Source organism: Danio rerio, chromosome 4 (genome assembly GCF_049306965.1).
Source record: "Danio rerio strain Tuebingen ecotype United States chromosome 4, GRCz12tu, whole genome shotgun sequence".
Lineage (NCBI taxonomy): Eukaryota > Metazoa > Chordata > Actinopteri > Cypriniformes > Danionidae > Danio > Danio rerio.
Genome location: NC_133179.1, coordinates 67,560,060 through 67,583,485, shown reverse-complemented (window position 1 = coordinate 67,583,485; position 23,426 = coordinate 67,560,060). Strand labels below are relative to the sequence as shown.

At 36.9% G+C, this 23,426-nt stretch overlaps 1 protein-coding gene across 2 annotated transcripts; it reads right to left on the bottom strand.

The window, feature by feature from the left end:
* Positions 1 to 640: 640 nt before the first annotated feature.
* Positions 641 to 22,723, bottom strand: LOC103910919 (NACHT, LRR and PYD domains-containing protein 3-like). 2 transcript variants are annotated; one of them, XM_073948238.1, is made up of 11 exons: positions 22,644 to 22,723; positions 22,083 to 22,133; positions 21,242 to 21,346; positions 20,583 to 20,667; positions 18,281 to 18,476; positions 15,981 to 17,757; positions 7,106 to 7,279; positions 6,823 to 6,996; positions 4,926 to 5,099; positions 3,843 to 3,889; positions 641 to 3,419 (listed from the first exon to the last, which is right to left on the bottom strand). In XM_073948238.1, the coding sequence occupies exons 2-11, from the start codon at positions 22,124 to 22,126 to the stop codon at positions 2,899 to 2,901; spliced, it is 3,297 nt and encodes a 1,098-aa protein (XP_073804339.1). In that variant the 5' UTR covers positions 22,127 to 22,133; positions 22,644 to 22,723; the 3' UTR covers positions 641 to 2,898. The 2 variants fall into 2 exon arrangements, with proteins under 2 accessions (XP_073804339.1, XP_017211270.2); XM_017355781.3 differs by lacking the exon at positions 22,644 to 22,723 and having other exon boundaries at positions 22,083 to 22,171.
* Between the last annotated feature and the right edge of the window lie 703 nt (positions 22,724 to 23,426).

Sequence of the window (23,426 nt, the reverse complement as noted above, 5' to 3'; positions counted from 1 at the left end):
GAAGAATCAGACTCCCAAACAGTGGCAGGACGCTGATAAAGGAGCGCTCACTTAGACTCAGGTGTTCCCCATCCACCTGATTATGCCCCGCAATGTTACAGCGCATCTGTAGAGGGAGCAAAACAGACACAGACAGACACGGCAGACAAATGACAGCGCAGCAGGCGTCACAGTGTGTGTGTGGTCTTGGTTATAGAAGAAAAACTGCTGAAAAACTCATCAGAATCTCAAAGCTTTAATGTCATCAAGTGTGTGTTGGTGATGGAGAAAACTCAACATGTGATTGAGATTTAACTCTACTGTTGGTGTATTTGTGTGTCTTATGATGATCAAACTCTACATTAAGCTGTCGTTAATGTTAATTCAGAACAGTAAATGAATCTTGTAGAGCATTTATGAATCCTAGTTACTGACTCCTGATGAATGAGAGTGATCAGACATTTACTGAAGCATTATTAATGCACAGTTGTGCTGGTGAACATCAGTTAATGCACTGAGAATCAACAAGAACTAACAGAGAACAACTTGACTGTCATCAACTAACATGAACAGATCAATAAATACTGGAATAAATGTGTTTTTATTGTTCAGTTCAAGTCAAATCATGAAGAAGAAGATCAGAAGAGCAGAAACAAACGTCACACTTCATTTCTCCTTTATTCATTGAGCTGCTGGATTTCTCTACAGTTGATTCAAGATTTGACAGAGATTCAGACAGGATTCAGACACTTCCATGTTCATCATCACATTCTAATATCAGCAGTGGATTTGACATTGACTTTTATTATTTGTGCTCAAACAACAGAGAAACAATGAAGAAGATCAATCTGTAGACAAGAATGAGCTGATCTGAACACAGCAGCATCCTGGAGGACACTTCATCAACATCAATGATGACTAGGGATGTAACGGTATTGTAAATACCGTCATACCGCAATATTAATTTTTTTCGATATTACCGAAGTCGCATGACTCGGTAAAACTATAGGTCTTCTGAGAAAATTTGCTCAGGCGAATGAAGCGAACGGGAGGTAGCGAAAACTACAATTCCCATCATCCCTTGCGGTCTGTTGTCGCTACAGATCCAGTAATGCGGAAATGGAGTGTGCTGCTAGAAGCGGGGATCAAAAAGAGCTGTAAAACTCTAAGGCCCCGTTTACACTAGTGCATTTTAGTTTTAAAACGGCGTAGTAGAATGAAAACGATCCGCGTCCACACTCGCGTTTTACCCAGCGTTTCTGAACAGCTCTCCGTCCATACCAAAACGCTGAAAACGCACATCACGTGACCACAGACACTCTCGGGCAAGCGCTCCAGCATTTCTACCCAGATGAGAGCTCTGCTTGTCGGACTGCTCATCAAGCATCTCCCGCTGGATCTAATCTCACTATATTTGCTAAACGTGATATTTCATTCATGTTGTTGTCTTTATCTAACGACATAGGCCAATTCCCTGACTTTGGTCATTGGAATCTATTAAGTTACTTGTTCACGGGTAACATGTTTTGGTTAAGCGCAAAGATAAGTTAATGATTAATCCAGGTACATTGACTGATCGCTTGCCTTTATTTCCTACAATGTATAAACTTATTGTATGTTATACTTTTATAATTGTCGATTATTAAAACTGATATTCAGCAAAAGAGAGGGTGCGTTTCGTATTTTCACTGAAATTGAAAGGAGGCAGTTGTTATAGGCTCCGTTTTGTTATAAATATCCACACAGTGAAGATGACGCTCATATATGCAGCACGGCGCCTCAACATTTCTGCTATCTGTTAAGTTTTCTAATATTAAAAAGGAAATATGCAGTTCCTTAAATCATGTTTACATTTTATTGTTGAGAAAGTGAAACAACGTAGCCAAGGTGATGTGAATGAAGTTATAAAGTACACTGTTCCCTTTGAAGATTTACGCGTGTCCTCGGTATGTTTTCCATATCAAACTGAGAAGGGGGAGACTGCAGCCTTGATCAAACTTGCGAAGTCTTAACTTACAAGAAGAGGATGCGAGACTGAACTGTGTGTGGGCTACTTAATATTGAGGAAAAGCCCCAATCAAAGAGGCAAATGTCTGCAGCCCCGCCTCCGTTTTCAGATGTCTCCGTCTTTCCCCATCCACACTAAGACGGAGCAGCAGCGTTTCAGAATGAAAACGGCCTCTCCAGCGTTTTCGAAACGCTCCGTTTTCGGCGCTTGAGAAATAAGTCATATAAGTCATATCTCTCTTGTCCCAGAAACCTCAGTCCCAAATGAGAGGGTTTTTTTTCTGTTGCAGGGGACATTGTAAATGCCCAGAGATACCAGCTTTTACCAGATTATATTTATATGATAATTTTCCTTTAAACCCATCTCTATCTAAGTGAGTGAGGGATTAAATGTTGAATGTGATGAGTTTTCAACAATACTAAATTAAAAATTTGATTTTTTTTTACATGGTTTAATAATTTTTTTTGTTTCAAAGCTTACAGATAGATGGCTAATTTGTATGTCATTGACACTTTTGGCACTTTTTTGGAGTATTTTCATAAGTTTTGTTTTTTCCTGTAAATGATTCAATAAATACCGTACCGTGACATTCATACCGAGGTAATACCGTACCGTGAAATTCTGATACCGTTACATCCCTAATGATGACACTGATGAAGACTGAGACACGCACACACACACACACATACGCACACACTTACTCTTTCACACACTCTCTCTCACACACACACACACACACACGTGTTCTCTCTCTCCCACACACACACACACACACACACACTTGTTCTCTCTCTCTCACACACACACACACACACACACACACACACACGCACACACACACACACACACACACACACACACAGCTGCTGATTGCTCCTGCAGAGGATTCTGGGTAAATCTCTCGTCAGTCTTCAGCTCAGTTTCACTGATGATCCATAATAAACCCAGAACCCAGCACAGAGCGGCTCAGTGAATGTGGTCTGGACTGAGTGGATGAGGCTCAATGTGTCTCTATAGATGTTGTAGAAGATCAGAGTTCCTGCACTGTGATCCACAAACACTCCTATTCTCCTGCTGAGCGGCTCCACTGGGAGATCAGTGTGTGTGTTATTGTGTCTGAATGAGAAACTGGAGGAAGAGCAGCGCAAACTCCAGGACTGAGCATTATATCCAAACCAACGCTCAGCACCTGTTCCCTTCCTCCTGATGCTCTTATATGACACTGATATAAACACATCTCCACTCCAGTCAATCTCCCAGTAACAGCGTCCACACACACTCTCTCTGCACAACACCTGACGATCATAATCAAATCTGTCTGGATGATCAGGATACGGCTGATTCTCTTTCACACACTTCACCTCTCTGTTCTCCTCAGACAGAATGAGTTGAGTGTGTGCTGTGTTTGGATCCAGAGTGAGGAAACAGACATCTGAACACAAGAACACACACATTTACAACCACAGCTGTGTGTGTGTGTGTGTGTGTGTGTGTGTGTGTGTGTGTGTGTGTGTGTGTGTGTGTGTTTGAGAGAGGGGGGGGTTGTGTGTTTGTTTGTGTGTGCATGTGTTCACTGCTGTGTGTGTGTTTGTGTGCATGTGTTCACAGCTATGTGTGTGTGTGTGTGTGTGTGTGCCTGATTGTGTATGAGTGTGTGCGTGTGTTCACTGCTGTGTGTGTGTTTGTAAGAGAGAGAGAGGGAGTGTGTGTGTGAGAGTGAGTGTGTATGTCTGATTGTGTGTGAGCGTGTGCGTGTGAGAGAGAGACAGAAAGGAGCGTGTGTGTGTGTGTGTCTGATTGTGTGAGTGTGTGCATGCGTGTGTGTGTGTGTGTGTGTGTATGTGTGTAGTCCTACATTTGCGTGGTCCTGCTGTAATCCTTGTCTCTCCTCCATGATCCAGACTGTAAACACACACAGATTCACATTCAGTCAGTACACAAACATCAGCTTATAACACACACGCACGCACGCACGCACGCACGCACACACACACACACACACACACACACACACACACACACGCAATAAGATCAGATGTGGAAACAGAAAACAGAATGGAAACACAGAAACAGACAGATATAAAGACTGAAGGATTCATTCAATGATCAATTGACAAAAGCGCAGCACAATAATAAAGCAGAATTCAGTGTTAAATGACTTGAAATATGATGGAGATCTTCATCTTCTGTCAAATGCCTCTTCATCATCTCCAAACATTGCTAAGTTGGAGAGCAGTGAATCCAGACCAATCTGCAGTCCTCCTGGCCCTTTGGAAGCTTGGTGGGTTTGTGTTCTGTTTATTGTTCATAATACTTTAGTTATAAAGGATTAGTTTAGGAGTTTTTTGTCATTTGCTTTATTTGAGTTTGTTCAACATGTGATTGTCACTGGACTATATCAGAACCAGCATCACTGTCTGCTGATCACTTTTATTGCCTGATATTTTGTGTTCATGTTAGTTTATAAGCAGAAAAGAGCCAGATTACAAGATATGTGAGATATTTGCCAGAAACATCTTTGTTATGTCCACATTGTGAATGTAAATTTATATTGTTTATTTTCTTCCTGTTTATAGTTTTACTCCGCCCTTATTAAAGTGTGATAAAGGACATTCTGTGTCTGTGAAGTTAATGAGGGAGAGTTCCTTAACTTGCTGTTAAAGTATACACAGGACGTATTTGGAGAACAGTACACACACATCTCTGACCTGATACTGTACAGTTCTTCAGCAGAAATGTAGAGAACAAGTTTCACTGCTCAACTACAATGCTGAAACTGTACAGTGTTAATATGAGATATAATATCACGCTTAATGTGAGAACTGCCCCAGTGCACTGACATATTTAACAGGTTTGATTAATATCTGGACACTAGAAGAGCAGTGAAGTATCAAAGTATCTGTATTCACAATAAAAAAGGCAGTGCTGCTCCACATACTTGAGTTTGTCCAGTGTGTAGTTTGGATCCTCCAGTTGTTCAGAGAGCAGCTTGACTCCTGAATCTCCTGGATGATTGTAGCTCAGATCCAGCTCTCTCAGGTGTGAGGGGTTTGAAGTCAGAGCTGAAGACAGAAAACCACAGCCTTCCTCTGTCACCATACAGCCAGACAATCTACAAACACAGCAATAGTCCACATCACACAGTTGGACAATCACACATCTCTTTGTGTTGTGAAGATGCTGACTGCTGTTTCTGCTCATGTCAACAGCAGTGATGAACACACACATCCTGATCAGCTCTCCTTATTGATCAAGCCCTCGCATCAGCAAACACACTCACACACTCAACAAGGACTCGACATCATCTGTAGAAGTGTACAGAGCATGACACGTTACACCGGTTATTATATATATTTTTTAGTTATTTTACTGTAGTTGAACCTGGTAAAGTTTTCAAACAGTGAACTGAGACTGCAACTATTAGTGAAATCTATATTAAAGCTCTTCAAATATGATTTAGATTTACAGTAATTGTTTTTCATGTATAAATCTGATTTATTCTTGTGTTTAAAGCATTTGTCATTCCTCTACTTCAGTGTCTCAGACTCATTCAGAAATGATTATTAAATGCTGGATTAATGCACAAGAGAGTTTGGCGAACACGTTTTACACCATTTCAAATATATATTATATGTGTGGGTGTATAAGTCACATACAGCGCTCAGCATAATGGAGGACAGCCCATTCTGAAAACCAAGACTTTCCTCCATTTCTCAGTCAATATAGGCAGTGTATTCTGCTGCATTTAAACAGAACACATTTATTAAACTGATTTATTCATGACAATCATATTTTAGTCACCAAACATATTCAGAAATTAAAAGATAATACAATTAAATTCAAGCTAAATACTGCAAAAACAAATTACAAGCTACAAAATTTCAACTTAATCTGTAAATGTGTTGCTTCTCTTGATTTTTAATTTTGTATTTAATATTTTTCTATAACACATAAATTTGTCTGTAGTAGTTTTTACACCGTTATCATGAGTTATTTTGTTAGATGAGCTCCAGATTTGGCTAATCTATTGTATATGCACAAATATAATATTGTAGAGCTTCCTATTAAAATATGAATGTAAAAGAGAGATTAGTGAGGGCTGTACTTATATATGCTGAGCACTGTATATTGTTCACCCAGAGTGTTTACATGGTCACACAGCAGTAACACAACAAGCATTGAGTTTGGGCTAGCTTCTGCAGATGGACATTGCTGTACACTGCCCTTAATGAGTGAGTGGGGGAGTGTCTGTTGTCTCTCAGGTGTGAATTATTCATGAGCATTGTCACTCACACATACAGCTGAGATCACCCAAAACAACCTTAACAAAATGTAGATCATTGTAATGTTTTCTCTGAATGAGAGAACAGAATAATTTTCACACAATTGTGCAGTAAATATTCTAGTCTACAAGACTGCTTACTCTAAAGTCTTGTTCAGGCACATTCAGTCTGTTTTTTTCCTTCTAAAACCTACTAACCACACAATATTTGTTTCTAAAAAACACAAGCATGAACATCAATATCTCTCACATATTATCGTAGCTCAGTTTGAGCTGAATACTAATAAAACACATGTTGGCCAGTTCTGTGTAATAAGTAGCTGAATCAGCACAGATGTCAGGGCATGTCAAAACATCTCAGGGGCCAAAATCACCTCAGACCCCTGAGGGTTAACTACAGGTATAGTATGAGCAGTGTGAAACATAATTACTGATAAACCATAATTCCTGTTATCTGGGGTTTAGTATCACCCAGGGTTAACATGTTCAAGCATGAAGAGCTCTAATATGAAACTGTCTGACTGTAGTCATTGTAGAGTGGAGAATCATTTACCTCAGTGTCTCCAGTTTACAGTGTTGACTCTTCAGTCCATCAGAGAGCTTCTTCACTCCTGAATCCTGCAGCTCATTGTTACTCAGGTCCAGCTCTCTCAGCACACAGTTTGAGGATTGTAGAGCTGAAGACAAACTCTCACAAGAATCGGCAGTGAGTTTACATGTCATCAATCTGAGAAAGAGCACACATTACTAAAAACACACTGTTAATGTGATCTGTCTGATGTAACAAAACAATAAATCAATCAGTCAATCAATCAATCAGGTGTTTAAACTCAGACCTCAGTGTCTCCAGTTTACAGTGTTGACTCTTCAGTCCATCAGAGAGCTTCTTCACTCCTGAATCCTGCAGGTCATTGTTACTCAGGTCCAGCTCTCTCAGCACACAGTTTGAGGATTGTAGAGCTGAAGACAAACTCTCACAACACTGAACAGTGAGATTACAGCTCTGTAGCCTGTGTAGAGGACAAACACAATATGTATGTGTTAATCTGGTGTGTTTGATAGTCTGAAGCACATCTGACTGTAGTGACTGGTTTAACTTCACTAATTAGTGAGCACATCTGCTGATTTTAGCTTTAAATAGTATTTATGTCTATTGTTAGGGCTCACTATCTGTGCCTGTGTTTGTTTGTATTTTTTTTCTCTCTCCCTCCTTCTCTACCTATCATTTTCTTTAGGTCCGCCCAGCTCATCTACCTATTGGCCAAGCTAGATGCCAGTCATCATTACCATTTGCGATGACATCATCATTGTCCAATCACAAGCAGACTTCCCCACTTTAAAAGGAAGCCGGTGCAGTTGAAAGCTAGCTTAACCCAAGCAGAAGTAAGGAAGGTAATAAGGACAACAAAAAGAAATTATTGGAGAAAATTCTGTGATGAAATTGGCGCAGATATAGATATAAATGATATGTGGAATATGATCAAGAAAATGGGTGGAAAGCAAATAAATAAAAATATTCCAGCTTTAATAAAAGAAGGTAAATACATAATGACCAATGAAGAAAAAGCAGAGGAGTCGGTAGAAGTCTTTGTTAAGGTTCACAGTAATAATAATTTATCAGACAGTATGAGAATAAAAAGGGAACAAATCATAAAAGAAAATCCAAATGTATTAACAAAAAAAGCACCAACTGGGGGCCACATTGGACGCAGATTTTACTATACATGAACTGAAGCAGGTAATACAGAATTTAAAATGTACATCTCCAGGTAAAGATGAAATTTGTTATGAAATGATAAAACATCTTTCAAATACATCACTAATTAGACTTCTAAAGTTCTTCAATAAAATATGGGAAATGGGAAAACTTCCTATGTCTTGGAAACATGAAGTGATAATTCCAATTGGAAAACCGGGCAAATAGCATACAGTAGCAACAAATTATAGACCAATTGCGTTGACATCTAATTCATGTAAGATAATGGAGAAGTTAATAGTGTCTCGGCTAAATTATGTGTTAGAAAGTAAAAATCTTTTAAATCATTATCATAGTGGCTTTAAAAAAGGACGAAGTACAATGGATCCAGTTTTATGTTTAGAATCTGAAATTAGGAAAGCAATGATGTATAAGGAGGTGTTAATAGGGATATTCTTCGATATCGAAAAGGCATATGATATGCTTTGAAAAGAGGGAGTATTAATTAAATTAGACAATATGGGAATCAAAGGGAAAATGTACAATTGGATTATGGACTTTTTGTTTAACAGAACTATTCAGGTAAGGGTAGGAACAAGTTATTCTAGCATACATTCTGTAGATAATGGGACCCCACAGGGTAGTGTATGCAGCCCGGTGTTATTTAACATTACGATTAATGACATATTTGAAACGGTTGGACAAGAAATAGGCAAGTCTTTATATGCAGATGACGGTGCTTTGTGGAAAAGGGGAAGAAACTTAGAATATGTTAAAGAAAAAAATGCAAAAAGCAGTTAATGAAGTGGAAAATTGGGTAAATAAATGGAGCTTAAAATTGTCTGTAGAAAAAAACAAAGTTATGTGTTTCTCAAAAAAAGGAAATCCCCAAATATCATAATAAATCTATATGGGCAAGAGTTAGAGCAGGTTCAAGAAATCAGGTTCCTAGGAGTATGGATAGACTCAAAACTTATATTTACAACCCATATAAAGAAAATACAAGATAAATGCAAAAAACGATTAAATATTCTAAGATGTTTGGCAGGAGTAGAGTGGGGTGCTACCAGAAATGCATTAAAAAGAATATACTGTGCTATGATAAGGCCAATTTTAGATTATGGCAGTATAGTATATTGCTCAGCATCTAAATCTCAGCTACAAAAAATTTGTGTTATTCAAAATCAAGCATTAAGAATAGGAAGTGGAGCATTTCGAACATCGCCCATTCCAGCGATTCAGGTGGAAATGGCAGAACAACCAATAAAGTATAGAACACTTAAGCTGAAAATGGCATATTGGAGCACAGTAAGAGGGCATGCAGATACACATCCAGTAAAAGCAATAATCAAAAACTGTTGGGAACATGAATATAGCAAGAACAGGAGTTTCGGGTGGAATGCAGAATTGGAGGCCAGGAAATTAGGATTGGATCAAATAAAAATAGGACCTACATTAACTATACCAGATACACCTCCCTGGATGTTTCGAGTGCCACAAGTTGATTTACAGATACACAGTATAATTAAGGTTAAGAAAAGGAGTCTGTCTAAAGATAATCTAGTAAGACGATATCTAAAACAAAAATATTTAAATTATACACAGATATATATGAATGGATCTAAAAATCCAGACAATGGTTATACAGCAGCAGCTTTATATATTCCTAACAATAAACAAAATGTTTCAATGAGGTTAAGTAATCATATATCAGTTTTCTCAACAGAATTAATGGCAATATCAATGGCAATACAGTGGGTGGAACAAAATCAGCCATTAAGAGTAGTGGTGTGCTCTGATTCATACACAGCACTACATTGTTTGAATATGGGGACCTCAGAAACACGACAGGATCTACTAAATGAAATATTTCAAAACATAAATAAACCAAATAGGAGTAACAGTAAAGTTTGTATGGATCCCTGCTCATGTAGGAGTAGAAGGAAATGAAATAGTTGATAAGATGGCAAAAACAGCATTGGGGAAAGATGAGGTGGATATTGAGATTCCGCTATCTAAAACAGAAATAAAACACATTATAAATAAATCAGTAAATAATCTTTGGCAAGAGGACTGGGATTCAGAATCAAAAGGAAGACATATGTATAATAAACAAAATAAAGTGGGGAAAGAAAGGAAAGTATATGGGAACAGGAAGGAAGACACAGTCATATCCAGACTTCGTATAGGTCATTCCAATTTAAACAGTTCACTATTCAAAATAGGGAAAAGGGAAACAGAATGCTGCAGACATTGTGGACAAATCGAAACCATAGAACATGTATTAATCAAGTGTACAAAATATAGAAGAGAAAGGGACCAGTTTAAAATAAAACTAAGAGATTTGGACATGACTGACATTACAATCACTAACATTTTTAAAAATGCTCAGAAAGAAACTAAGGTATATAATTATCTGCTAAAATTCTTGAGGAGTACAGGTTTGTTTTACATGATTTAATCGGAAAGAATTATAATTTGGTTATTTATTTAGTTTTATTTAGATTTTTATTATGAATATTGTTATTATTATCTAATTACAATGTAAGGGTTTAAAATAGGTTTTTGGTTTGTGTTTTATTGGAAAAAAAAAAAAAAATATATATATATATATATATATATATATATATATATATATATATATATACGGAATATATATATATATATATATATATATATATATATATATATATATATATTTTTTTTTTTTTTTTTTTTTTTTTTTTTTTTAAGAGAATAAGTAGTAATCCTTCCACTCATTAAAGTCTCACACTCCAACACAGTAGGTGGCGGTAATGAACCTCAAGCTGGTTTGCCACCCACCATTAAACAAAAAAGAAGAAGAAGAAGAAGAAGAAGAAGAAGAAGAAAGCTAGCTTGCTTTTTGCTTGCTCACTAGCTGCGTCCCAAATCGCATACTTATGCACTATTTTACGCCATTTTGTAGTATAAATAGTGTAAGTAGTGTGTTCACATTGAAAACTCTCAAAATAATAAGTGCACTTTAATTACCCGGATGATGCACTCATTCAGCCGCTAAAATGAAGTGTGTAATGATGGACACTTCACGCACTCAACGACCGCAGGTTTGCTTACGTAGCGGAAGGGGCGGAGCTATCTGACGCACATGTTGAATAACTTTATTTATTTTGGATGGTGAAAGCAAAATTCTCCTACAAGAGTGATTATTGCGCCTCCCGATGGTAAATGCGGTTATACTCACGGCAGGTATTACTTGATAATTCAGTCGTTTATTTCACTGATTTGGCAACAGTCAAACGTCATCAGGGAAACGGTTTGAATTTCCGCTTAGTAAAAAAACATTAGTGTGCCATTTGGGACAACACTACATACATATACTATCCTGTTGAGTGTGTAAGTGCATAAGTACATAGTGCATGAGTGCATAGTGTATAGTGTGCCATTTGGGACGCAGCTACTGTTGTGTGTTTGCTATGTTGGTTGACTGTGTGTTTTGCTGGATGGCTGGATTATGTGACAGTTTCTTGTGCTATGTGTGTTATAATCATTTGTGCTTAAATCGATCTTTAAAAGTGTTCTAATTGTGTTTTCTCTCTGATTACCAGATATACGACATCAGTGGAATTCGAGGAACAGGGTAGATGTCACGTGACCTACATGTTGCTACATGTAGGAGATACCAATGTATTATACACACTAGTTTAGAAGTGTGCACCACTAATTGTAAGTTTTCTTTACGTTTGTGTTTAGAAGTGTAGTTTAGATAGGGCGTGAACTTTTCTTTCTCTTTCTTTTATTAGATATAGATTGTGGGTTCTAGTTAGAGTTGTGTTTTGTTATATTATTTTCTTTTCTTTGGCGCCACTTTTGTTCCTCCTCCCCTTTATTACAACCATTTATTTATTCTTGTTTTCTTTATTTTGTATATACTTTGTTTATCATTTTTCCACTTTGTAAAATAAACACTTATTTTGGCATAATTTGGTTGTTTGTCTGCTCCATTGCCGCCACCATTCATAAAGAGTCATAAGTTTTAAATGTTGCTTTAACCCTAGCGTTTCCATCTTAAAATAACCGTAACACTATAAAACACAAATGGCTTCCTTCAGATGTTCCAAAAGCCCAATTCTTTATGTAACACCTAACACTGCAAAACAGGAATTTTAAAAATAATTTATTATTATTTAACAAACTAATGACAATAATCTTCTGTAGCATCTTTAAAGTTGCATCTCAAAGCATTTTTCAGAATAAAGTGAAACAGATGCATATGTGACAGAAATACAGAAGATATATAAATATATTCATTGTTGTTTGCTGTTTGTGTGTTTTTGTTTCTAAAGATTCCTCCATGTCAGTGATCAGGACTGTCTGCCCTGTAATCTTGCTTGCAGCTTCTCAGGCTTATCCAGCCATGTCCACCACTTCAGTTGACTCTAGTACAGCAGTTTCAATCTTTTCCAGTACATCAGACACAGTTTCTAGTGCTAACAGTATGTTGTAGCGAGGACATAAACAAGGATGTAAACAACGGAAAAAGCTGTTTGGCACTGCTAACATTTCAGCTAAAAATTCAGTGCAAAAAATGCAGTGTCTCTCTATGAGGACACTTTCCCTGCATTCTACATCTCAGATAACTAACACTCTAAAGATATGAGAATGTTTCATATGACTTACACATGCTTATTCTGAATATATGTGACAGACTCTTGTCAGATGATATTTTAGAGAGCAGGCGTGATATTTTAGAGATACTCAGCTTCATGTTAGCTGAGTAGCTGTATATAATCAAAGTCAGATATATAAAAATAAGCTGATTTTCTACAAGTGAAGCATGAGGACACATCGCATTGCATTCTATCAACACAACCAAGCCTTAAAAACACACTCTAGACCCCCCCTTTAAGGACATCCAGGCAGTCTAGGTGTTTGAAACCTGCAGAAAGGTGGGCTCGCATCATCATGGAGGGTTTCACCAGCTCCAGTATAGCTCTGTGCTCCTGCTGTTTATCCTGATCAACTCAACTCAATTTATTTCTAGAGCACATTCAACCAACCACAATGGCTACCAAAGTGCTGTACATAAAACACAGAATACAAGCAAGCATACAAGAAACCAAATACATCAACTCACAACACACGAGTAAAAGCTGAAGAAAATAAATGTTTCAGTGACCTCTGAAAAGACTCGAGAGTTGGAGAAGTTCTTAAGGAGAGTGGAAGATCGGCCCAAAATCTTGGAGCAGTGACTGAAAAAGCTCTATCACCTCCACATATCAAGCATGATCATGAAACTTGCAAATAAGAGTCGATCCTTAGTGTGAAGAGATCTCACGGGTTGGTGTATATTAATTAGCTCAGAAATATACTCAGGGGCCATGGAAGGATTTATAAACATACAGCAGTACTTTGTACTGAATTCTAAACTGGATTGGCAGCCAGTGTAGAGAAACCACTACAGGTGTTTTGTGCTCTACTTTTCTATGCCTGTTAAAAGCCTGGCAGCCGAGTTCTTCAATCTCTCATATCAGCCAAACAATTTTACAAAGCCTGAAGGGAGGATTGATTTGAGAGTCATCAGCATATAGATGGTAATTTATACCATGCCTTTCAAAAAAATCCCAATAGAAAGAAGTAAAGGGAAAACAAAACTGGACCCAATATCGAGCCCTGCAGAACCCTCATATTAATTGAATGACAGAAGAACAAGAGTTGCCCAAACTGACTGATGTAGTTCTATACTTCAGATATGAAGAGAACCAGTCCAAGGCTAGACCTTGGATATTTGTGTGTTTTCTAAGCTGATCAATGAGGATGTCATGATCCACTGTATCAAAAGCAGCAGTGAGATCCAGTAATGGAAGAAGAACAGGGCTACCTGAACCAACCTCCAACAAGACATAATTTAAAACCCACAATAGAGCGGACTCTGTGCGATGACCAGCTCTAAACTGACTGAAATTTATCAAAAACATTATTAAACATGAAATCATTCAGCTGTACAGAAACAATCCTCTTTAAAACCTTTGAGATAAAAGCCCTGATCAACAGGATCTGCCCTGGTTTACTGTCCAGTAGTCCCTGCCTTGGCTTTATGCTGCTCATTGTCCACCTGCCTGTCAGTTTCCCCCTCACTCTCTGTCACATACTCTGTCATGGAGGAAGGAAGGAAGCTGTGTCACGGTTGTGGTTGTCCTGTCCTTGTACTGTTGTGTTTTCCTTGTGTTCTCTGTGTTCACCCCAGTTTTCCCCATGTTCCCCCTGTTAGTTTTGCAGTTACTCACCACCCCCTTGTTAACTCACTAGTCTCTGTGTGTTTAAGCTCCTCTGTTTTAGTCATTATGTGTTGATCATAGTTTGCTGTATGTGTGTGTGTTTCTCTTGCTTGTGTTTTCTGCTCTTCAGCTCTGGCATTTTCTTTGTGTATGGATTATATTTAACATTAAAACTGAACCTAGATCCAGCTCTTGCATTTGTCTTACCTTCCTGCACAATTAGAAGAAGATATAATAAAAAAGACGGTTAGATGGGGGTTCATTTTTAAGCACTTTCGCCTAACAACAAGAAGGTCGCTGGTTTGAGTCCCAGCTCCAGTTTCCCCCACAGTGTGAAGACATTTGGTATAGGTAAATTGGGTGAACAAAACTGACCATAGTGTATGAGTGTGTGTCTGTGTCATTGTTACCTTATAATTATCAGCATAGATATGAGTCAAAATAGACAGAATGGAGAAAACATCAGTGTGATCATTCCACTCCAGTCCAGAAAGGACTTTAAAGGTTCTGTATCATTTTATAGCTGACTTTTGTGCAATTTAGACGATAACAGCCATATCACCTTGCAGCCCAAAACCGGTTACTTCATGAAGATAAGCAGGGCTGAGCCTGGCCAGTACCTGGCTGGGAGACCACATGGCAAACATAGGTTGCTGTTGGAAGCGGTGTCAGTGAGGCCAGCAGGGGGCACACATCCTGGGGTCTGCGTGAGTCCTAATGCCCTAGTGAAAGTGAAGGGGACACTACACTGTCAGTGGGCGCCGTCTTTCTGATGAGAAATTAAACCGTGGTCCTGACTCTGTGTGGTCTTTAAAAATCTCGTAAAGAGCAGGGGTGTAACCCCGGTGTCCTGGCATAAGTCTCTCTATCGGCCCATACGATCATGGCCTCCCAATCATCGCAATGACTTTTTATGACAGCTAAACACCATTAGCTATTGATCTACATAGTAGGAAAAACAACTTTTTGGGTAAACTATCCCTTACACAACAAATGCCAAAACATCATCTGAATGTTATTTAAAAAACACTAAAACATTACATAATGAACAATTATTAATGTATTTTGCAGTTTAGTTGATATCAATATTGTTCATGTTCATTAACATGATGTTATGTCATTTCTTATTTTTATCCGCTTATCCATGGCCGGGTCGCAGGGGCAGCCGTCTTAGGAGAGAACCCTAGACTTTCCTCTCCCCAAACACTTGCACCAGCTCCTCCGGGTGGATCCTGAGGCATTCCCAGGCCAGCCGAGAGACATAGTCCCTCCAGCGTGTCCTGGGTCTTCGCCGAGGCTTCCTCCCGGTGGGACAGATGCCCGAGCCAACTCAGCTGACTTCTGCTCTTCAGTGTTTGAACTCTCAGCAGTAAAAAGAAAACCAGACTGAACTGAACTAAACTGAACTTCAACACAAAACTGAACTGACACTGTTTCAGTTTACTATGATCTTCTATGTGAAGCTGCTTTGACGCAATCTACATTGTTAAAGTGCTATAGAAATAAAGGTGAATTGAATTGTTGATGTGGAGGAGCAGTGGCTCTACTCTGAGCTCCTCCAATATGGCAGAGCTCCAGACCCTGTCTATAAGGGTGCGCTCTGCAACCCTGCCAAGCAAACTCATTTTGGCTGCTTGTATCCAAAATCTTGTCCTTTCCAAAACCTAAAGCTCATGACCATTAACATAACATACTGTATTATTTAAATTCAGGAAATGTCTAATTGTCAGATGAAAAAAAAGAAGGACTTTGACTTACAGAGCTCTTTTGGAGGTTTTGATGACTGCTGATAGTCTGATAAGACACTTGTCTGATCTCTGGAATTTCTGAAGCTCAAACTCCTCCAGCTCCTCCTCTGAGGTCAACAACACAAAGACCAGAGCAGACCACTGGGCAGGTGAAAGGTCAGCAGATGACAGACTTCCACTACTGAGGTGAGACTGAATCTCTTTCAGCAGAGTTTGATCGTTCAGTTCATTCAGACAGTAGAACAGATTGATGGATCTCTCTGGAGACAGATTCCCTTCAAGTTTCTGCTTGATGTAGGCAATTATTTTCTCTTTGCTCTGGTCTCTGTCATCCTGCTGTGTCAACAGGCCTTGTAAGAGTTGGCGACTGGACTGGAGAGACAGACCGAGAAGGAAGCGAAGGTAAAGGTCCAGATGTCCATTCTCACTTTCCAGAGCCTTGTCCACTGCAGTCTTCAGCAAATCAGTCATGCCTTTAGTTTTGCTTATCTGTAAAAACAATCCATGCTTCTTGTTGTTGTCTAGAATCAGATGTTGATAAAGGGCTGCAATGAACTCCTGAATGCTCAAGTGAAGAAAGCAGTACATGGTATGAAGAACAAATCCTGTCTCCTTCTTAAAGATCTGGGTACACATGCCTGAGTACACCGATGCCTTATAGACGTCAATGCCACAGTCTTTCAGATCGCTCTCATAGAAGATCACATTGTTTCTTTCCAGCTGCTGGAAGGCCAGTTTCCCCAGTGAAAGGATGAGCTTTGGATCCCAGGAGACATCTGGTGTGTTTTCTCCATCATACTTTCTTCTGCTCTGCTGGATCTGAAAGCGGAGAAAGTGTGTGTACATCTGTGTCAGAGTCTTGGGAGATTCCTGCAGTGTTTCAGCATGAGCCCTGTGTTTCAGTTTCAGTATGTTCTGGAGAACAGTGGCTGAAATCCAGCAGAAGACTGGGATGTGGCACATAATAAAGAGACTCTTTGACTGTTTAATGTGATCAATGATTTCTCTGGCCTGATTCTGATCTGTGAGTCTCTTTCTGAAGTACTCCTCCTTTTGGGCATCATTGAATCCTCGTATCTCTGTCAGCCGGTCGATACAGTCAGCAGGAATCTTACTGGCAGCTGCTGGTCTGCTGGTGATCCAGATGAGAGCAGAAGGAAGCAGATTTCCCTTGATGAGGTTCGTCAGGAGAACATCCAGAGAGACTGCTGAAGATACATCACCACACGTCTCATTACCAGCAAAGTTCAGAGGAAGACGACATTCATCCAATCCATCAAGGATGAACAGGACTTTGAATCGTGTGCTTCTTGTAAGGTTCAGTCCTTTAGTTTCTGGGAAAAACTGAGTTATGAGGTCTTTTAAACTTTGCCTTTCTTTCTCCTTTAAGTTCATCTCTCTGAATGGAAGAGGAAATATGAAGCTGATGTCTTGATTTTCTTTCCCTTCAGCCCAATCCAGAACAAACTTTTGCACAGAGACTGATTTCCCGATGCCAGCAACTCCTTTTGTCAGGACAGTTCTGATCTGCTCGTCTTGTTCAGCTGCTTCAAACAAATGTTTGCATTCAACCTGTATCTCTAGTGACTGATGACGTCTGGAAGCAGCTTCAATCTGTCTGATCTCATGTTCAGTGTTGACCTGTTCACTCGCACCCTGAGTGATGTAGAGATCTGTGTAGATGTTATTCAGAAGTGTGGAGTCTCCTTGCTGAGCAATTCCTTCAAACACACTTTGATATTTCTTCTTCAGGCTACATTTAAGCTGATTAATGAAGAACAGGTCATCTAAACACAGGAGCAAAGAAACAGAGAGATTTAGTCTTGACTTATTTTTAAGTGTCAGTCTGACAGATCACCATGAGTAGGGCCAGACAGAATTTTCGACATTGTTTGCTATTTCTGAGGAGAATTTTGTAAAATATCTGTAGATTACAGCGGAATGATTTTGGGAATATATCTTTGGTATTATCATAAATAAAAATTAATTATATAAAATACTAAATAAGAATAATACCTTTTTAACTTGTAAAATAATAATATTTAATAATATGTAATCTTTATGATAAAAATCAAATTAGATCCACTTAATTTCTAAATAAAGCAAAAGTCTCGTAAATAACAGATATACTAAAGGACAGAAAATATGACTTTATAAACTGTACTGTAAATAAATCTTATGAACATTTTCATATTAGTCAACAATATTACTGAATTAATAAAAAATAATTAATTAATTAATTTAAAAATGATGGGCTAAAGATCTGTGTAAATCTGCAGGTTCCTGTGGTTATAGCCATGATTCTCTTACCCACAAGAGTATCAGCAGCATGATCTTGCTTCATCTCTCTCAGGAAGAAGAGTGTGAGATCAAGAGCTGCTTCTGTGATTCTGCTTCTGTTCTCATTAAAGTCTTTTACAAACTCTTGTCTGTTTTCTGTTTGTAAGATTTTCTTAAATTTCTCCAGTTCATTCTTCAGAAATCTGATAATTTTGCTCTCAAGATTCTATGATTGAAGAAACGAGAAGAACATTTAACCAAAACATTCGGTAACACTTTATACAACTACACACTATGAACCATTTATTAAGCATTAGCATCTAGTGAATCATTATCTGCTAAAAATTACCTCTACATTAATAACCGTTAGTAAGCAGTTTAGAACTGCAGCTACAAATGCTCTATTCTAGATTTACAACCACATTTATAATGTGCTTAATAATTGCATTTTCATGCTTTGTTAATGATTTATTTTCATTAAGTATCACATTATTTACAAACCATTTGTATTTACAAAGTAGTTGGTGGTTTTTAAGATCATTCAGAATGAGTTAGTAAATGATTAATAAACTATTGAAATCAACATTTATATATCTTATTATTCAGGCATATAGTAATAGTTAATTTGTATGTTAATAAATGCTTTATTAACTCAATTTCATGCAGTTTTGTGAGCTAATCTAAAGTGAGGATTAGTTATGCTTTATAAATCCCTTATAAATGACCATTAAAGGTTTGGTATCAAATGAATGATAAAACTGCAATCTTATCTAAAAAATTACTGTAACATTGCTGATTAACAGGAGTGTCAAAATATGACATAAAATTGGGAAAAACAACAACAATATAATAATTTAACAATATATTAGGAAGCAATGTTTAAACTGTACAGTAATTTTATTTTAGATAAGGATGCAAAGATTAATTTTTTATTTTAAGTACAGCTTCATTTGTGTGTTTTCAAATAAATAGAAATTAATAAAGTTGTTTATTTTCTTTTTTCCTGTTTAGAATTTAACTGAGCCTTTAACAGTCATTTATAAGGGATTTATAAAGCATAACTAGTCCTCACTTTAAATTAGGTCACAAAACTGCATGAAGTTGAGATAATAAAGCATTTATTAACAAATAAATTAACTATTAATAAATGCCTGAATAATAGGAGTTATAAATGTTCATTTGAACAGTTTATTAATCATTTATGAACTAATCCTGAATGATCTTAAACTACTCTTATATAACTGTTTTGGAAATAATGTAATAATTAAGTATTGAAAAATAAATCATTAACAAAGTATGAAAGTACAAGTATTAGGCACATCATAAATGTGGTTGTAAATCAAGCGTAGAGCATTTGTAGCTGCAGTTATAAACTGTTTACTAATGTTATTAATGTAGAGTTAATGCTTAACAGAAAATGAATTCACTATTTGCTTAATAATGATTCATAGTATGAAGTTATTATTAAATGTTACTAAACATTAATTTGCAACTACTGAACAATTAAAAATACATTATAATACATAATACTACAGGACTGTGCTTTATTTTATTGGCTGATTAACAATATAGAGTGTGCAGTTATTCTCAGATGAAATAGATTCAGGCAGGCATTGAGCACATTTATGAATGCAGAATGATTTTAATAATTTTACAGCTACAGAAGCAAAGTCATATCAAAACACAACTGAAGGTTTTGGATTTGTAAGAAAAGGATTTGTAATGATTTGTCTTATAAACAGGAGCAGTTTGAGAACAAAAATCTGTCTAATGTCTGTAATGCAACATCTGAACAGTGGCTTTAAGTGTGGAAACATCAGCATCTCAGAGAGCATGTTTTTTGTGTGTTTAAAATAACTAATAATTTGTGTGTGTTTAAACTCTAATAGACACCTAAACATTGATGTTTTAGCTTAAACAAGGCTTACATTTATCTGTCAGTGAAAATATAGTAGACATGAAAGAATAGCCCAAACTAGACTAATCATCAAATACACATGAATGAATGACTGCACGTGTGAAGTCTGTCTAATCTTTGTATTGTTAGTCTAGATTTGGATTACTTTTAAAGTTCCACAAAAGCTCAAACTTAGCCTTTAGTCAAGCAATCCTCGTTTGGACATCTATTGAACCAAAATAATATGCAGAATAATTGACTAATCCATTAATTTATTAGAAAATAACGCACACAGAGGGGTAACAGAGACTCCACGAGAATCACAGTTGTGCATTATTTTATTATAATCCAATGAACTGGAGTCAATGATTACTTAAATTAATTGCTTTACATTTTAATTAAGCAGTATATTTTTTAAATAACTATTTTTCACACCTGGAAGATCCACTGTAGATTGTCTGTGAAACTCTTGTGTACCCGGTGAGTCTCGTCTCCTATATCTGCTGACTCATATTCAACACTGTTAACAAATAAAACAACAGTAATTATACATTTAGCGGCAAACAAACACAGACAAATCTTACAAACACTGAAAATAATACATGTAGTGCTCATAATAGGGAGGTAGTGGACAGATTTGTTACTTGAGTTTTCTGTTACATTGAGCTGAGAAATCACATACTATTGTCTCTGTCATTACAAAGCCCTGTCAACCACAAAGTCAGCTTTGAAATAAATATTTGATTTACAGTTCATTATTACACAAACTTTTAGCTACAAAACAACACAGCTACATTTACCTTCAAAAGCTTGACCTTTATTTAGATATATTTACACAACAATATGGTTATAAACTTCTTCAAAACATCTTTCATGTTCCACAAATGAAATAATCAACATAAATCTGATATTAATATTTAATGAAAGATCCTCTGAATAAGACGCCAGGTGTCTGTAAATGTCTTAATGAATCACCAAAGTCATTTGATTAATCCAAACAACTGATTTATTCAGGAATGACTCTCTTTACTGAATTGTTGGTTTACACAAAACTGTTGATGTGAGCATGATCAATAATGTAAAACACACAATACCTTTGTGCAGATGATGGCATTTCCCCACTAAACTCTGGTGGATTCCCTTTTGACCAGTCACTCTTCAGAGACACAGAGCTGGACACACATGATCCTGATCTCACACTGAACAAACAAACACACCAGAGGAATAAACTGCAGGACAAACTTCAGTCTCCTTTAGAAGAGTTTATCAGACAAATAGGAGTTTGTGTAGTTTAATTAAGGGCAAACTAATTATTGGCTCAACCATAAAAAACAAAACATTAATAAAAATAAATGACAAAAGACAAAAAAATAAACAAAATTCCCTTCACTGAACTACACATTAAGTTTAACATGTATATCTGTATTAATCTTTGTGTATTGCTAATGTTTGTGGCTTATGTTTGTGGCTGTTTTTACCCCAATGACTTTATATAATGAAGCAACATCAGCATCTGATCATGCAGTTCTGATTGGTGCTGGTTGGAAAGAATTTTTACTGTTGATCAGATGTCAGCATTAACCCTTTAGATCGGCCTGAGCTGAATAGTTTCTGCATTTCATATGGAGTTCATTGGAGTAAAACCACAGATTAGTGTGTGCACAAACACACTTACTGTGTTTACTGTGTTCTGACAGCTGAGGGGTTTATTTTAAGGTTTTCAGACATATCAAAACAAGTGTGCAAAGGTCTCTCTTGTACCTCTACACAACAGGCTTTAAACCAGTAGATCTCCAACATTTTTCACCAAGTACCAGCTAAGAGGAAAACTACCACCATTTGATCAGGCAATAGCAACACAAATAAGCGCATTGTTGTTGGTCTTTGTTCTTCAGACAAAGTGTTGAAATAATGGTGTAAAAACAGAGTCAATACCTGTGTTTCTCTGAGAGAGAGTCCTTTACTCGCTCCTCTGCCATACTGCAGCTAAAACACCAATGCAGACATTAGCAGAGCTTTGAGGAGACAATCATATATATATATATATATATATATATATATATATATATATATATATATATATATATATATATACATATATATATATATACAATGAGTTACTCTGACAGTAAAGGGTTAAATGCAGTGTTGTTTAAGGATCGTCAGCTTGTTGTTTTCAGCAGCTTTTCTTCCTGTTCAACTGGAAGGTCTGCTTTAACTTTACTTTTGATTTGGTGACTCTGAATGTTTAGAGTTATATTTAATGCTGAATTATTGGACACTTTTGAGTCAGTCTGATATAGAAGAGCACAAACACTTTAAAGGGATTAAAAATAAAGCTTTTAGACACAGTGTTTAAATGAGCGTGTTTGACTCAGTGTTTAATCTGTGTTTGAGGATTTGATCTTCAAGATCAGACATTTAAATCACACTCACACATATAAAACCCCTTCATCATCTCCACAAATCAGCGTAATGTAGAAGTGTTAAACTCACATGCAGAAGTACAGATGCTCTTGTGCAGCAGGAACACAATCTGAGCTCTTTCACTTCACTAAAACACACCCGTGTGATCTACAGGTGTATCCTGAAATATTACTGGCTACACTGAGTGACACTGACATGAATATTCATGAGACTCACCTGTCTGTGGGCGTGTCCTAAAGACAACACAAAACAATGGAGCTGAAGATATCTGTGCAGCTTCTCTGAGCACAAGTGTGTTGAAGGAAGATTTAGAGAAGCTATTTAAGATGAAATCTAAGAGGTCTTTGAAGAATATTTACAGCAATGTTGAACCTATAAAATAAGATTAGAGATTTCTATATAAATGAGTACACCTCATACAGATCTCTCTGTTATAATATTATTATTTTGGGTAGGATGCTAAAATAACTGAAGATCCCAGTGAAGAGAAACAGCACACACAAATGAATAATGTTTAAACAGGACAAATCAAGAAAGCCATTAAACAGTATTAAATTTAGTTCAAATGTTGTAGTTTGTCTTTTATTTATTGTTTGCAACACATAATTTGAATGTACATGTATTATCTTTCTATTTCTAAAGGTGTTTTCAACTCTTATTTTAATCATTGTATCTGTTTGTCTATACTCGCTGTTAGAAATAGATTATATATATATAAAAAAGCTTTTCTAAATTCTCCAAAGACAAGAACAGGACAGCTTTAATGAAAAGTTTGTGTGTCATCATTTCTCAAAATTCAGAATAAAAAGTCAATAAAAATATTGAAATAAAATAAAAATAATTTTCCTCAGA